Source organism: Parasteatoda tepidariorum, chromosome X2 (genome assembly GCF_043381705.1).
Source record: "Parasteatoda tepidariorum isolate YZ-2023 chromosome X2, CAS_Ptep_4.0, whole genome shotgun sequence".
NCBI lineage: Eukaryota > Metazoa > Arthropoda > Arachnida > Araneae > Theridiidae > Parasteatoda > Parasteatoda tepidariorum.
The window spans coordinates 50,355,901-50,374,288 of NC_092215.1; the positions used below are offsets into that span (position 1 = coordinate 50,355,901).

The 18,388-nt window shown below is 27.5% G+C and overlaps 1 protein-coding gene across 2 annotated transcripts in view; it reads right to left on the reverse strand.

Annotated features, from left to right (window-relative positions):
• Nucleotides 1-17,063, reverse strand: part of LOC107443802 (uncharacterized) — a 19,144-nt gene extending 2,081 nt beyond the window's left edge. For both annotated transcript variants that reach the window (XM_016057795.4, XM_043040921.2), the window contains exons 1-5: nt 16,612-17,063; nt 10,196-10,353; nt 9,933-10,105; nt 6,302-6,437; nt 1,682-1,811 (exon numbers count right to left, since the gene is read on the reverse strand). In XM_016057795.4, the coding sequence (XP_015913281.1) occupies nt 1,682-1,811; nt 6,302-6,437; nt 9,933-10,105; nt 10,196-10,353; nt 16,612-16,999 (985 nt within the window). In that variant the 5' untranslated portion in view covers nt 17,000-17,063. The remainder of the gene's footprint in view (nt 1-1,681; nt 1,812-6,301; nt 6,438-9,932; nt 10,106-10,195; nt 10,354-16,611) is intronic.
• Nucleotides 17,064-18,388: the final 1,325 nt, after the last annotated feature.

The following is an 18,388-nucleotide window of genomic DNA, read 5'->3' on the forward strand; positions in this document are numbered from 1 at the left end:
TGTGAAAAATAAAAACAATACAGCTATAAATTGTGAGGAAGACGAAGAAGATGAAGACGGAAATGATGAAGAAATTAGCAAACCTTCATATGATGAAATGTTAAAATCATTTGAAACAATTCGACGTGGATTGCAGTTTGAGGAGAATACGCCTGAAGGAATTTTTGGTGCATTACAAAAATGCGAGACCTATTATGAGAAAAAACACTTTTACAAACAAAAAACTCAGACAAAATTAACAGACTTTATCAATAGTAATTAAAATTAAGAATGCATGGGAATATGTATGTTTAAAATTACATTTATAATAAATGCAGCAATAATTTTAATAAATAAAAATTTAGCATTTTTATTCAGGGGAAAATATATGTAGCATGATAGTATAACACACTGGATAATGTTTTGTTCTATTCTTACTTTCATTGCAGATTTCTTTTATGGGTTAGATTTATAAAATAATTAATTGATAATAATTTACAAGATAAAGGTGTATCAATTGCAATTTTAATTATTTCTAGTATCTGTGAATTTAAAACCTATTCTACGTTGTGTAAGTATTTCAAAAGATGATTTTCTATTTAACGAATTTTCCATATAACGAACTTTTCTTCGGGATTTAGCGACTTCGTTAAATAGAGGTCCGACTGTATAGGTATAATATCTTAGTTTTAATAATATTTTTGAGCCTTAAATGCTTTTTTTAATATTTTTTTTATGCAGTATCGAAGTCCTCGAGGTAACTGAATCATACCAGTTGCAAAATTTAGATTCTTCTTTTTGCATTAATAAAATGAATGCAGCACTAAAATTAAGACGTATGATTTACAAACATGCAGTCAGAAATACAAGTAGACATAAGTACTGCAGAAGCAACAAGAGGTTGAATCCATTCAATGGTTGGTTTACATATAGTAACATCTCATTAACCCATTAATACCTGATTTTTTTATATGCCATAATGCAAAAATAAAGCTATTAAAAGGTGTTTTTTTAACTATATGAATATTTTCTTCTGTTAGCTACAAATTGATTTTTGAAGAGAATAAAAAACATTTGCTTGGTGTTAAAACTATCTTGTTTCGGAACAAAAATCCTTGTAATTCGCGTGACTTGGATGTTACTATCCTTCAACACGGGTTAATTATTTGATCATTCACTATTTCAATTCTTAATGGCCCCTTGTATAGACGTAAAAAATAGTAATTAGTGAAAATTCTTATTCTAGCTTCAAAATTTCTTATGACTAAAAGTTCATACCTAGACAAGGTTTTTTGAAATTCAACTGACAAATTCAGAGGGGTGATCTCTGAGAAAACTCTGAAAAACTTGCATGGAACATGAGGTCACAAACCATATAGAGAGGTTAAGAATTGCGAAAAATTTACGTAGGCTGTGAATCTAGAACCTGGATCTCTGAACTTATATTAATCACTTGAAGACTATTGGCTTTAAATTGCTGAGAATCTTACGATCGATAGGATCTCGAAGATAATCAATCTCTTTTTAGTTGTTTTCCAGTGCAAAATTAAAACCTACATAAGTTTTTCCCCCCCTCAATGATTTATAAGGCCTTTATCAAGGTAATCCATCTTTTCTGGTCTTTGGCTGCAGCTCTAATGTTTCCCAAGTGTTCTTATTTTTAGTTTTTAAAGATTAAGAAGGTTAGAAAAATTACACTCACACACATCTCTTGGCCGTAGTAGCACAGATACAGCAGAACAATTTGAAATACATGGCTCAGATGGATCTAAAACAATAAGGCGATAACCTTGTCCTTGTGCAACCCATACATTAGCAAAGTCTGTTAATGGCTAAACATAAAAAAAAAAGAAGAGTTTATTAAAAATCTTCTTTAAATTAATTAAATGATGTAAAATAGGAACCATTCTTAAAAAAAATTATCTCTAAACAATAAGAAAAACTACAATAAACAAGATTTAATGGTAAAAATATGCAGTTTAGAATTTTATTTCTTTTAAAGTATACAATTTTTCATCATTTATTTTGGGTGAAAATAGCTTTTTAAAATGTCTCAAACAATTTTAAATTTGTTTGATTCCATTAAAAGAAAGCAGTTATAACAATTTAATTGCATCCTAAGTTTTAAGAAGAACACTAGTTAAGACTGGTAATGAAAGCCCATTTGGAAGCCTAAACAATTGTTTCATTTACAATTTTTAAAAATTTATATTTTATTTAAGCTATATACTGAAAATGAACATTTGTAAATGCTATGTTAAACATTAAGAACAAAATGAGAAATTTTCAATAAAAATATTCATAATTTGTTTTATTATTTATTCTAGAGTTATTTTAAAAATTTAGAGCGCATGATAATATTATTAGTATTTTATTCTACAGGTGTTCTAATTAGACTGTTTTTTTTAATTTTTAAAAACCTCTTTTAACAGGAAAATGGTTAAAGTTACAATAAAACTTTGTATCAACTTCCTGTAATAGAATATACATATATTTTCCTCACAGAGTTTCTGATTTTAATTCAAAAGTGTTTTGACAAATGATACTGCAAGTAATAAAACTGAAAACCAAAGAAAATAACAGCACAATTTTTTAAACTCTTTCATAGAATGAAAATCCCACATCATGATATTTTCGAACCGTCCACCATCAACCACAATAATATATCATAATGAGGAGACTGTTTAAATATTATGTATGTATATATTTGGTATATCTGTATCCCTCTCCCCCCATGTAAGCAAATCACAAACTGCCTCCCATGCATATGCAAGAAAGTTCTGGTGCTCTGGAGAAAAAGCTTTGTCATATTTATTGCAAAAAAAAAAATTTTTTTTTCTGGTTGTAAAATTTCGAAAATTGTTACTGTAATTTAAGATACCCTGTATCTAACTCATTTATTTCATCAAACTTTATAATCATAAAAAAAATCTTCAAATAATCTGCTTTTAATAATGCTTATTAATTATTAAATCTGCACTGGCAGCTTGCAGAGGATCTGCCCTAAAACAATAAATATCAAAGCTCTTAATTTGTTTTCAATTATCATTCATTACACAACTTATAACTATAATTTTAAAATTTTAGACATTTTTATGATGCAGTGAGAATTTTTGAAATATGCTAAATATTGCTAAAGGAAGCATGAGTTATGCAACAAGTTTTTTTTATTAATTCATAACATTTAGCCTTCCAAACCATAAGTAAAAAAAATTATGGTTAATGAAGTGACAATTAGGATATAATGTTGCAAAGTTGTTTCAAAACTTTTTCTAGAGTATTTGTTAAAACAGGATTGATAAAAAATTTAAAATTTTTAGACTATATTGCAAATGTAAAAAAAAATATGACAAAGAAGTCAAATAGTGATATAAACTAAGTCTGATGTAAAAAAGATCACTGAGATACCTCTAGGTAGTGGGATCTTTGTTTAATTAAAGAAGGAAAACTTTCTAAGGGGGTTAAAATAATACAAAACAGAACAGCTCTCTATATAAGCTAAGCCTTTTAGTAATAATTCCTTATTCATTCTGAACTTGAAAATAGTCATAAAAAAATTGTTCTAAACATTGCTAAACTTAATGATCATCAAAGAATGAAGAAATTTAGGAGTAAAAAATTCTAAAAATGAAAAAGATCAACTTTTTTATTTTTACTCACAAGGTTATCGAAATCAAATCGATTTAGGTTCTTTCATACAATTCAGATTTTAAATAAATTCCTTTTACAGGCTTATTTTAAACATACATATCAAACTATCGTTATATCATAAAAATGTGATATAGTTAAGAATTAATTAAACACCACAAACTTCCATTTTGTATATTTGTAATATGTTTGTAGCCAGAATATTCCAAAAAATTAAGATTAAACATAATATCAGTTCTGGATACTCCACACTTTTACTAGTGTAAAAATAACTTGCCGAGTCAAGTCAGAATCTTTTTTAAGTAGTATAACGTAAGCAGATCAACATAATACGAATTTTATCAACTTAGAGGATAATTTATTTTGCATTAAATAAAAAAATATGTAAAACATAAAGCCACAATTTTTAAATAAGAAAATGCATCTTATTTTTTACCACTGGTAAGTAAAGCTAAAATTTTTAAATTAAGAAAACACACTTTATTTTTTACCACAATTTGCTGTAATTAGTTAAAAACTTAACAATGGGAATTCCAGTGAAATGACAACCAGCTAATACAATGGGGGAAAAACAAATGGTTAGAAAATGTGCATGATTCACTCAAAATTCTTAGCTGGTTATTTGAGTTATATCTCTACGCATTCAAATTTTTTTTAAAAAAGCCCTTGAAACATTTCCTACTTTTAAAAAAGTAAAACAATGAGTATAGTTTTGTATTTAAAATGTAATTAATTGATGATTTTTTTATCCATCTAATAAGACCTGTTAAAATAGCTAAAGAATATATTCTAAAAATTTACATGCATTTATAATTTAATCATGTTCTGTATGAGCTAACAGCATTACTTCATGAAAAGTTGTTTTTATCAAAATTATTTTTGAAAAACTATTTAATGCATAGATAGTAAAATGATGATAGTCATTTTGTCAAAAAAATTTCGATATAAGGCCTACAATAGTGAGTACTATTGTAGGCCTTATATCGACTTTGTTCTCCCCATGAAATATGAATGTCTTGTATTTCAACAAACTTCCCAAGGTATCCAATTATGAGAATTATTATATTTTATAACATAAATATTTTTATATAAAAGAATGGATATTAATAAATTTTACAAAACTCTGAAGTTTGTAACTTTTCTAAAGCCTAACAAAAAATATTATTTAACCTTTGATATTTTGGGATATAGAAGATCGTAAAACAAAATTGAGAAATTTGATATTGGATTTATTAGATGTTTTTTTATAAGTTTCAAGAATAAATAAAGTTATTAAAATAAAAAATATTCTATGAATAATTAGAAGGAGCAAGTCATGAACAATTAGTGAATCATTTCAATGTTTCAATATTACTAAATATAAATATCTTTCAGGAAGTGGTTTTTATAGGCTTTTGTACCACTCTTGAAAACAGTAATAAAAATAAACATAAATATTTTTAATATTTTGCTTATTGTAAAAGTTACCTGCACATGAATATCCCTGATAAAGAAAACATTTGGATTGAGGTTTTAATACACATAAAATAAAAATCAATGAAATAATAAAAATAAAGTAGAAACTAAAGCAAGAAATAAAAATACAAAATAATAATTTGAAACAAAATCATAAAGAACTTCAGTGGCTCAAAGATAAAAGGTTTAATAACTTTTAGTGATTTGAAGATAAATAGTTTAAGAAGTTTTGAGTTTCAATATACCAATAAAATAATTATTACAATTCAATATGAATTACGTTAAATATCATTTGCTGTTGATTTTACCCAATCAGGGCATGCTACTCTAAGACTAAATATATTAAATAAATTAAGCACTTGAGTGAGATTGGTAGTGAACAAGTTAATATTTTGAAACCAGACTAAAACACAATTTCTAATTTTTTTTAAAAAAAAGTAATTTTTGTTCTTTTTTAAAAAAAAATAGTGACTTTCAGTAGTTAGATGAAAAATTATTATTTAAATTATATAATTTATTAGTAAGAAAAACATATTTAATAAATAGCAAATGAAATTTTTTTTTCTGTTTAGAAATTGCACAAAACATACTTCAAGAAGATAAAAACTCAGAGCTTATTAAAATAAACAGTTATTATTAAAACATATTTTTTGTTCAAGTGCAGAAGTAGCTCTTAGAAATTTTTTTAATATTCCTAAGAACATTTTAAGGCTAAAAATAAGCTTTATGTTTTAATAAAAACTAATCATGAACTTTATTTTAACAATATACATTTCATAGTTTTTAATTTAGTAATTAATCTTACATAGCAAGCATAATAGTTTCTAAAAGTTCGAATATAGCCCACATGTTTTAAAAGATGTTTATCATTCATCAGATGCTTTGCTCAAATGATAAATGATTATTACTCAGTTCATTTTTCTATTTTTATTACTAAATATTTTCAAAAACTTTTTTTTTCACACGACAACTATTACAGTTTCTACTATGAAAACATTGGATTTTCTGTTCTAACCTAAACTACGTTCGAAATTGACAGTTAGCAACCAAAGACAAATGAGATAAAAATTAAGATTATCCAAAGAAAACATAAGTGGGCTAAACGTAAATAATTATTGATGCAGATACATATTGTTAGAATAACTAAACATAAACCGATATCTTGAGTTTCCTCCATTTGATCAATGAGCCACAATGAAATGAGAAAAAATAATAATACCAAGAAGAATTGAGGTGCTTCTGATCCACTAAGATACAAGTATCGTTCTAAAGCCACTTCACTATTATTTGGAATGAAGTACGGACGAGGAAAGATTTTTCTAATTACACGAGCAGCAGCAACGCGATTTATTTTCCTGTATAAAGTAAAATACCACCAGTGTATAAAGAAAAAACATTTATAACAGAAATATAACTAAGGTAGATAGCAAATTAACACAGAACGAAGAACAAAACATGAGTGAGTGAGAAACCTATAAAATTTTAAAAGAAATTAAACAGTGAAGACATAATCAAAAAAGAAAATTATGAAAATAATATAAATGATGAAATGAATCATGAAAATAATATCAAGAATATTTTTGAAATCTACGAAGTTAATTCAAAATTTATGAAATAAGTGATTTAAATCTAGAGATGAAAATAAAATTTGCTAATAAGCCCTCGTTAAAATTATTGACACAATCTTTTTCATCTGGTGTTCTATAACATTTTAATCCTTTTGAAATAAACACAACTTAATATGAACAAAACATTGTCGTTTTTTTAAGGTGTAAATTAATGAGATAACACATAGTTTTTAAGAAAGAGTCATATATTATTCTGAAACTGCATTATCATAAAATAGATTAAAAATTATATAATTTACAGGGATGTGATTCTTCCGCGGATCCGCTGATTTCCGCTTTTTTCAGATTTCTCCATATCTTCTGCTCTTTTTTCATAAATTTCCGCGCGAAAAATTTTTTTATGCAGTAAATGATGTTTTGTTGAAAATTTTTTTCTTCGGCGGAGCGAAAGTATTGAAGCCCCCAATAAACCTTTCTTCACATGTCAATCTGCTGGCTGGGGTAAAAGTGGTTGACCTTGGTAAAACAATGCCGTCATTAACTACACTACTCTCTTATCTTTTCAGGGATGAAAGACTTTTTTAAAATTTCCGACCATGTTCCAAAAACTTTTGGGGAGTCGAACGAACGATATAGTCGGACTTGCGACGGTCTCCCCCCCCCCTGCAATAGCCTCCTGAAAAAATGATCTTCAGAAGAAAATGGGTAGAATTCCGGCATGTACGCCGTAGCCTTGACAACCGCGACTTCCGCTATAGATTGGAAAAAAGAAAAAAAGTCCTAAGCAGTTTCGTTTCGGCCGCTGATATTTGATTTCTTTTGATTGGCTGATTTACAGAATTTTAAATATTAGGAACTGGGCCAGAATCTGCTAAAATTGCGATTCTTATTTAGATGATTTTTATGTAAATCATCGATTTTCGTATTTAACTGATTTAAAAGTTACTTGTTGAGATTCGTTTTTACACGATTTAAAAATCATTACTCGCAATTCCCATTCACGCAATTTAAAAATTCAATATCGCGATTTGTATTTAAGCGTTTTTAAAACCCAATATCGCGATTTGTATTTAAACGTTTTTAAAACCCAATATCGCGATTCATATTCCCGCTAGTTTAAAATCCAATGTCGCGATTCGTATTCATATATATTTTTAAATTTCAATATTGCGATTCGTTATCACGCGGTTGTAATATCAAACATCGATTTTCGTATTTATACGCGGTTTAAACATTACTCGTTGCGATAAGTATTCACGGACTCTAAAAATTATGCATCGTGATTCTTATTTACGCGATTTAAAAATTCAATACCGCGATTTGTATTTTCGTGCTTTTAAAATCCAATATCGTGATTCTTATTCACGTGATTTTAAAATTCAATATCGTGATTCTTATTCACGCTATTTTAAAATTGAACATCGCGATTCTTATTCACGCGATTTTAAAATCAAACATCGCGATTCTTATTCAAGCGATTTTAAAATCCAACATCGCGATTCTTATTCACCCTATTTTAAAATCGAACATCGCGATTCTTATTCACGCACTCTTAAAATCCAACATCGCGATTCTTATTCACCCTATTTTAAAATCGAACATCGCGATTCTTATTCACGCACTCTTAAAATCCAACATCGCGATTCTTATTCACCCTATTTTAAAATCGAACATCGCGATTCTTATTCACGCAATCTTAAAATCCAACATCGCGATTTTAAAATCCGATATCGCCTTATTCACGCGATTTTAAAATCCGGCATCGCGATTCTTTTTCACGCGATTTTAAAATCAAGCATCGCGATTCTTATTCACGCGATTTTGAAATCTAACATCGCGATTCTTAATCTAAGGCCTTTAAAAATTGTGTGAGAAATGAACTTTCTTGTCCTATCAACACTGATGATCAAAAGTCTGCAAAGCGCAGTCTACAGATCAGTCATGTTAATAAAAGACCATCAAAAAAACAAAGAACTGATGAGAAGGTCCATAAAGGTCCTTTGACCATTAAAGAAATGTTTTTTTTAAATGATGTGATACATAAAATCCTGCTTATGCATAATTACTCAAAGTTATCTAAATTATTAAAAAAAAATTATTTTAATCAAGATTTTATTAAAGAACATAATTACCATTTATTTATAATTTGAATAGATAATAATGTAATCATTATCAGATTGGCTATTGAATTCATATCATTTTTTTTTTTTGCACGCTTAATGCTACAGTTATAAACTTCCTCTTTTTTGTGTTTTTGTCAATCACATCCCTGAATTTAGGATTGCTTTTTTTAACTATATCTTTTTAAACTGTTATCCCTATAAATTTTTAAAAATTAAAATAAAAACTTTATGAAATCTTACATGATAAAAGTATGTTTGGTCTTTTGAATTCTAAGTAAAAAAATGAAAATAATAAGTAAATAAAAAAAATCTAGACTTTAAAAAAAACTTACCTTAAAAAGGTAATTTTAGGGTAAAGTAAGAGGTAATTTTACCTTAAAAAATGAATAATTTAAAGGCCAATTATCTGTTAAGCTCATACTATATATAAGTGAACTTCTATGATTATTAGTTGAAATTATGACATTTCTAACTATAAAGTATCATAATTAAAAAAAAAAATGTGTTAATGAAACATTTTTAAAATTTATAAGGAAGATATAGAATCAGAATGCTTAGTAGAAAACTCTGTTAGGTTATAATTTAAGTTAATGTTTTATTAAAAAATATTCTGTAAACAATCAATATAAAAAGTTAATGAACCTTCACCAAATTGCCCAAAACACTTCTTCTAATGAAACAGGTTTTAAAAAAAATATATAAGATAAGAAAGTTAAGCATCTCTGGGCTCATAATATTTTTTGAGTACAGAATGATTTTATTACATTACAAAAACCATAAAAAAACATTTCACTTTTTAACATATTTATTATTCCAAAGAAAAAAAAGAAGAAAGAAAGATAAAAATATATACATGCACATTAACACTAGAGGAAGATTAATATAAATAGTTATAAACAAAAATGAAATTAAAGAACTGCATTCATATTAACACTAAATATACCATTACCAGTCAAAAGACTGGTTATCGTATGTTGTATTGTATTGTACTGTAAAGTGTTAGTATGTTTAGAATGCGTGTATGCGTCTATATTATCCAACTACGTATATAAGTTTTTGTTAAATGTTTCAAAATTTTTCACTCAAAGCTAAAATCAATGAAACAATGTTACCATTGATTAAAAACTTATTTTAGAGTGCAAAAGATTTAGTAACTTACCACATCACATGAAATGTATTTATAGCAGGTGGTTTTTTAGTGAATACATCATTAGGCAAACAAAAATCCTTCTCACTACACCGAAATTTAGCTGTTCCTCGATCTAAAAGCTTATCATATTTATAATAAAGTTTTTGAAGATCTTGAAAGGATACATTCTCTTGTAAGCTGTCCTGCAAATAGCCACAATTAATAATGGTAACCACTCAAAAGAAATAAATAATTTGAAAAGAAACATTTTAAAGTAATCAAAGTGGACTCACTCTAACAATAAAAGGCTGCTCATTAAGTACATAATCATGACTATAATTTGTAAAACCTGAAAGATCTACCAAAGTTCTAATATTTTCACAAGGCCAGCAATCTAATGGAAGCTCATAATAGAAAGGATTCCGCACCAAACACTCCTCTTCATGCCAATCTGAGAAAATAAGAAGGACTCATATTACTAAGGAAATAAAATAGAGCAAAATGAAAAGCAAACTGTAAAAAGCAAACTAAACTGTAAAGCATTTGATAGATTTCAAAAACATACTTAACCAGTAAAAAAATTACTAAATTAAAAACATTTTGGTAAGGGAGAAAAAAAAAAAAAAACAGAAAACAATTTTGAAAAAAGAGGGCATCCTAAAAATAAGCTCCATTTCATTATTAAAAAAAATATTACAAAGAATTTTATAAGCCAAGTTAACTCAAAAAAAGAAAATTTTGAAAGGTAATTTGTTGAAGTATCTTTTTACATACATAAAGAGCAGCTTGCAGATGACAATATACATTCCGAAAATAAATTTATAAAAAAATGATTTTGTTCCTCACAGTAATGGGTAAGGTTGGTTAAAGTATTGCCAAGTTGGTTACATGAACATCTGTGAATATCTTTAGTACTAAATGGTCACACATTGACAGGAAATTTTTTTTTTACAAAACTGTTTAAGAAATTTCAGGAAATTTATCAGAAAATGCCTATTTCCTCAAATTTTATCACTAGCTTGCCTTCTCAAATACTCACAGACAACTGACATTGTTGTGCACATTTACTGAATGCTTCAATTCCCCCATAGACCATATGTCTTGGTGACTCACTGCAATAGTGACTCAGAAATTTGACCATGAATTTCAGGAGACTTCACATAGCTTGCATTTAACAAACAAATTACAGATTGAATGTAAATACTTCATTAAGTCTTTCCATGTTTTTTGCTTATAAAAATTTCTATTTTTAATAAGCTAATGTTTTCCTTTGTGTACATTCAATAATTCAGTACAGACTCCAAACGGCAAAATTTTTAATTGGAATTCAAAATATTCTCCATATGCCGAATCTTTGTCTCCCTATAATGTTTCAGACATGCTTCTTTTTGATTTTCCTCTCGGGGAGACATTTTTAAATATTTATATGATCTTCATCAGTTTTGGAGAAAATGTAAATTAGTTGGAAAATTAGAATAGAATAGAAGAATAATAGACCTCTCATTTTTTAAAAGAGGATGACAAAATATTAACTGCATCATATCCTACTAAATATAATTTGAACAGTGTAATGGACAACGGCTAGGAAAAGCCAGGCCAGGAAAGTAACAATCATTTTATAAATGAAGACATGATGCATCAAAAACCACAATAGACAGAAATACCATTTAAACTCATTCAACGAAAGTTTTCAAATGGAAGAAAAATAAACCAGACTGTATTCTTAGTTCATTCCTAAAATGTGAAAATTTAACATCACAAAATGCAAGGTAATACAACATCATGAAAGTTAAGTAATATAAAACAGGGTTGGCATTTCCTTTGGGAGAAACCTATCTCTTCCAGGATGGTGGATTAAACCATAAGAAACTGGACAAAATAGAAGAAACCAAAAATGATCAAAAGAATTGTTTAGCAATAAGTTTTATAAGAATAGCTTGAATTTAAACAAACTGAACATAATACCAGAAAGTTTAAAGTTTCGCCTTTGATTTTTTTAAAAAAATAACTAATTTCATATTATTTTTTATATTTTTATACATAAGTTTAAAATCATATTATTTAAGAGTTGGTTTGAGTATTTATACTTAGAATTTGGTTATGAAAATTGGTATGTTGTTTTCAATTGCAAATTCAGTATACAGGGATGGAACAGTAACATACTCATTTTGGAGCAGAAAAAATGGGTTTTGGCACAACCATTTTTCTTTAGGAGAATTACGTATCTCAAGGGACACATAATAGCTTATTTTTCACATTCCCTTGGCAATTTATGGCATGTTTAAAGTGTTAAACGCTTAAGCGGAATCACTGGACAAGTGAATTTTGTTATTTTACTAATAACCAGGGTTCTGATTCAATTTTAAAAAAAAAAAAAATTATCACTTTTCCAGTCATATCAGGAAAGTTTCAGTGAAATTCCAGACCATATTTTATCTATACCATACAATTTTTTTTTATCAGAAATGATTTATTTTTTTTATTTGTATAATCAAATATTAGATTTTGTGACCAAAAAATATCAGTGAATGAGGAAGAAAAGATGCAAGTTTGACTAAAATGTGAAATTATTTTAACAAATAATTGTAATAGATGTCAGAATTATTTAACTCGAATCTCAATAACTGATAGCTGTTACAGACAAGATGGTCACTTTCCAGGTATGATGAAGGAATTTTCAGTTTTTATAAAAGAGTGTAACTTTCCTTGACTATTCCCTGATTTTTTTTAATCAAAATAAAATTCCCTCACAATTATAAGTTTTTTCTATTCTCCAATTACCCATTGGAGCCCTAAATAACTGCTTAATGAGCTCTATCCGATGGGGTGGGGGGATTAAACTAAACACATTAATTGACATTTACAATCTGCTACATTTTAGATTTTCAAATTCATGACTTTCCATGACTATTCCAAGAATTTTTCATCACTTAATGAAGTTACTATTTTCTCCAACAAAAACACTACAATAAATTTAAAAACCATTATAATATTATTAATTGAAATGATAGGTATAACCCAAATTTTTATACTCTGCATATTCATATTTATAGAATTTAAATTTAAAACACAGAGTAAAGAATGAGTTGAAGTAAAAAAATAGCTGAAAAAAGTACAAAAGCATATTTTTTTTCTTTCTGCAGATTCATATTCTAAAGATACTTTTCGTGCTCATTGGAAAGGAAAGATACACTCCTGATTTTTCTGTTCTCATTTTGGAATTTAAAAAAATTCCCCAATGCTTCAGCTAGAATTTTAAATAGATAAAATAAATAAAAATAATAATAACAAAAGTTCTGAAATTACAGAAGTTTAAAAGATAATTCACTCTAGAAATGTTTTTTCGTTCATTTTCTGAAAGAACACCATAATTTTTAAAGAACATGATAAAAAAATTTTATATTTTAATAAGACATGACTGTGAGTGGGGATTTTGTTACAAACTCCTCAGATATTCGGAACACCATGCAATGGGGGGGGGGATTCTATTTTAAAAATTAGATTTTTTGGCGACCTAAATCCATGACTTTCCATGATTTTTTTTTAAAAAATATTTAAAATCATGACATTTCATGAAAAATTTTGTGCAATACCAAAATTCATGACTTTCCAGGTGCGCAGATACCCTGCATCTAGGAGAAAATTATTTTTCCTGCATTTGCTTGCTATTTTGGAGCAACAATACAAATATTATTAGAGTTTCGGAGCAGCTTGGAGCTATTCTGAGGGGAAAAAAAAACATCTTTTGGGGCAGAAATTTTGTTTTGGAGCAGTTGTTCCAATCCTTAGTATATGTTTTCTAATAGCTAATATGTTTAGTACGTGATTTGTTAATTTAATAGTATTAATAAAAATTTTACTGTACTTTTGCAGAATAACATAATTTAAAAAAAAAAACATTGATAAATATTTTTTATTTATAAATAAATTCAGTCATTATTGAAAAATATCCAAAACTTAGCTATATCATTGGTATGAGGTAAAGAGGGAAAAAAATATAATAGTTATTCATCAGAAATATTTGAGATAAATAAAAAAAAACTGACAATAACTATCAAAAAAAAAAAAAGAAGCTAAACTAAAGTTGAAAAAATATTCTTAAAATTTATCTATAAAACTTTAAAAGAGACTTAGTCCATCAGAAATTCTTTTAAAAATGTCATGCTATCATAAAAACACCCATAAAAAAAACAAACAGATTACATAAAAAGTGAAACAGCTAAAATAAAAATCAATCTTCATTTTTGAACGAAAAATTAAAATCGAGCATTCTAAATTTTTCAATTAAGGTATTTTCAAGAAAAAAGAATAAAGCGTGACAGAAACTCTCTTAATTATCCTGTTATAATAAAAATATTGATAAAAAAAAGAGAGAGTTAGATGGAAACTGAAACAAAAATCATTATTAATTTATTAACAGAAAATTTAACGCTAGAAATCTCAAATTAACTTTTTCAAATTGGCAGATTTCTAGAAAAAAAATAAGGACAGTAAAAGAATACCTTTCATAAGAAACGCTTTTTAAAAAATGATGTCACAATGAAAACACTGATAAAAAGAAAAATTAATGATAAAAGCCACAGATAAGTAGGAAAAAAATATTCTTTGTTCTTAAAATAAAACTTTAACATTGAAAATAACAGTTTATGTTACTGGTTATCATACAGGAAAAAAGTAACAATAAATTAGAAACGGACTTTTAGTTAAAATGCTGCGCTAAAACAGAAGCAGAAAAAACAAAACAAAAAATTCTCAAGATTTTAAGCAAAAAGTGTTGAAAAAATAACGAAATTCATTTGCCTGAATATTGTTTTAAAAAAATAATAAGCTGTACAAAACTCATGGTTCAATATAAAGTAATCTTCTTTTAATTCTTCAAATTTCACTTTTCTTTTTGTCTTTCAGAACATAAATATGCAAGTTTTAGAACTTAACAAATATGTGTAAAAACTATTTTTAATAGTGTATAGAAACAAATACACTTTTAGATTATTCACTATTAAATCCATTGAAATTCTGAAGAAAAAAAACTGCTGAAAAATACTTTACTGAATATTGCCTAACATTCGGTAATTTTTAATAATGTATTTTCAATATTTTTTAATAGGTATTTTTAATAATGTATAAACAAATACAACTTCAGATTATCCATCATTAAATTAATTCAAATTCCGAAGAAAAAAAAACTGCGGAAAAATACTTTGCCGAATATTTCGCCAAACATTCTGACAAAACTATAGACTAATATTTTCTTATAACCAATAAATACTGGACATATTTTTATAAAAACATTATTCTTCTATCTACTTGCTTCAAAATTTTGAATTTCTTTTCTAAGTACATAAGCGTTAGACTTGATATGAGCAGTCATTTTTTCTAAATAACATTTGTCCAGATAACTGATAAGCCAACGCAAAAATAGAATCAAGAAAAATATGAATTCAACTTTTTAAACTCCAAAATAAACCACCTTTTACATTTCACAAAATGAGTGAATCTAGTTTTCAAACAAGAAAAATATGAGTAATGAAGTTATTGAACCTTTTGTTCAGAAATTTATAAAGGTCATGAATGCATAAAGAAAACTCTGATTTCCACACAAGGATTCACTATACACTTCTATTTCTCCTTAATGAAAAGTAATTAGTACCCCCCCCCCCCATAGATTACTTCTAGGACAAGAATAGGCTGCCCAGTCACTCTTTCAATATTCATAGACATAACTGTTGTTTTTAAATTTATGAATTCAAAAATAAATGTAAAATAATAAAAACAATCATCATGAAAGTTTATTTAATGTCAATTATAAATAGAAAATATTCCAGGGAATTTAAATTTTTAGTCATTAGTAAAATGTAGTTTTTGCATTTCATTGGACTATAAAACGCAAATATTTTTGTGTTTAAAATAAATGTAGAATTCCTGTGTTAAAAATGTTACACAATAGTTAGCATCGTATTTATATAATTTCTTAAAATCTACCAAATTTTTTTCTTAGTATGTTGGCGGCTATGCATAGAGTATTCAAGATGTTTCATGGTTATTGAGCAGTAACATTAAAGGAAATAGAGGTTTAGATCATTTCTTTTAGACTTCGGCTATCTATTGATTCATTGTCAATGAAAAAATATTTATTTTGAAAGTGCAAAAATGTCTAAACTCCTGGATTTGGAGTAATTTTCTTAGAATAAGAAGAAAATTTTTGTATGAATGGTCAAGTTTGTTATTATGAATGGCAAATTATATTAGCATGAATGGTCAAGTTTGGGCTTTAAAATTACATTGCCTCTAAGGAATAGCAAACAAGACTTCAGCAACAGCAGGTCAGTTCTACATATTATACATAATATTCTCGAAAATGTCTTCACTTTTGAGTAGGTATATTATTTATACAATAAAATTATTCAAACTTCCTTTACAAGTTCTGAACAGAGAAGTATAAAGTAAAAAACAAGATCATTTGCAACAACATAAATGACTAACAATAATAGTTGAATAACGTTTTGGGGCTTTTTTAAAATTTGAAATGTAAAATTGTCCAGAAAAACTGTTGAGAAAGACAGTGTTGCAGCATATATTAATATATCATTTTGGTGTAAAATTGCATAACATTTTCATTTGAAGGCATATTTTTCAACACATATTATCAAAAATTTTATATATTTAACAGAACTACAAAATTATAATTTCTATTAAAGTAAATGAATACCTGATAAAAATTCATAGTTTCGCAAGATTGGTAAAGTCCATATACGTAACGTACGCATAGTGGGATAGATTAGATTTTGGCAATTTCTCATAACAAATTTTTGTACCGAATTGTGAGATATGATAAATAAATACAAAAATATAGCAATAAAGAAACCAGTGACGATATATTTGATGAGGCATTGCAGAAATTTAATTAAACTTGAAAAATATATCCTAAATACACTACAGTAATTTAACTCGGCTGAATCGTATCTATTATTATTAGAAAAAATTTCCTCAATGCAATGTTTAATTTTATTTTTTGTAAGAAGGCATTTTTTTAGTGAGTGATCAAAACCATCAAGATGATCCGTGAAGATTTTATTTGCTTCTGTAATATCATTCATAATTAACTAAAAGACTGGAAAAAAAATCGCGAGATGCCAAAATCATATTTTTGACTAGAAACATTATCACCTTCGTAAGTTATTTTTAATTCATGGAATATCTGAAAACATTAAATCAAAAGACATTTTCCCGGTATTATTATAGTCTGTCAAAAAAATGTAAACACAATTTTGTTTGTTTGTTTAACATGAAACACTTCCGACTACTTATTTTTGTTTCATTTAAAGACTATACCAGCATTGCCTCATGGAAATGCTAGCAGCGCCCTCTATAAATTTCGAAACAGTTACTTTTTTTTTAATTTTTTTGTTGTCTTTCTATGAGGAATATCACAGAAATTCGTTTTTTCCCTCTTTTACTAGTCCCGTAGTGGACTGATCATAAAAACACTGTTCCCAGTAGAACACCGAAGTCAAGCATCACTGGCTGCTGTCAGTAAGCGGGTGGGTGACCACTTTGATCAGTCTGCGTAGGGACCGAGGGTGCAATGCATCTTTTCTCATTAAACTGCTATATCGGAAAGTGCTCGACTTCGCGTGCTGGTAGTCGGGTTGCCAAAGCAGAGGAGCCATCTCCTCTGCAGAGGATCAATATTGCGATGGCATGTCTTCGGATCATGCTCAAGGATGTTTTCCAGACCGTCGCCAATAGCACATACATGGGCAATTGGTGAGGCACACTATAATGCAGCTCCAGTGCGACGTAAGGACCTACCCACCCTCTTTTGTTAAATTTTTTTTAATAGAATAGATAATTGTGTAAAGCTATGCCTAGATAGTACTAATATAGGGAACCTATTATCCGGAACGATCGGGACCATCGCTATTCCGGATAACTGATTTTTCCGGTTTTCTGAATCGCTACAAAAAGCCGTTTTTTTTATTGTTAAACCTAACAAAAAAAAAAAAAATATTGGAAATAATCTTAAAAAGAAGAAAAAACGATGAAGTAATACACTAAAGGTTATTTTCAAAATGATGGTAAGGTAAAGATCTTTCAAAATAGAAAGAAAAATCCTAAAATCTTATGAGGAAAAAAAATTTTTTTTTTAAATGGTGGAAAAATTCGTAGAATTTCTTTCCGGTTTTTTGGTTTTCTGATTTCCGGATAACGGGTTCTGTACTGTACTTGTAGTGTTCACAATATAAAGCATTCTTTTAATTTAACACCAAGCAAATTTGAACAAATTAAAAAAAATTGTCAAATAAACAAATTTCAACAACTTCACGAGCAAGATGCTGTCCGAAGAATAGCAATAAAGGAAATTTCCCACAAATATAGCTTTATTTATATTGTGATAATAATAGTTTACATTTATTTAAAGCTCACATCCTTTTAGGATTCATAAATTACCTAATACTCTTATGAATAGAAAAATTTCGCAAAAA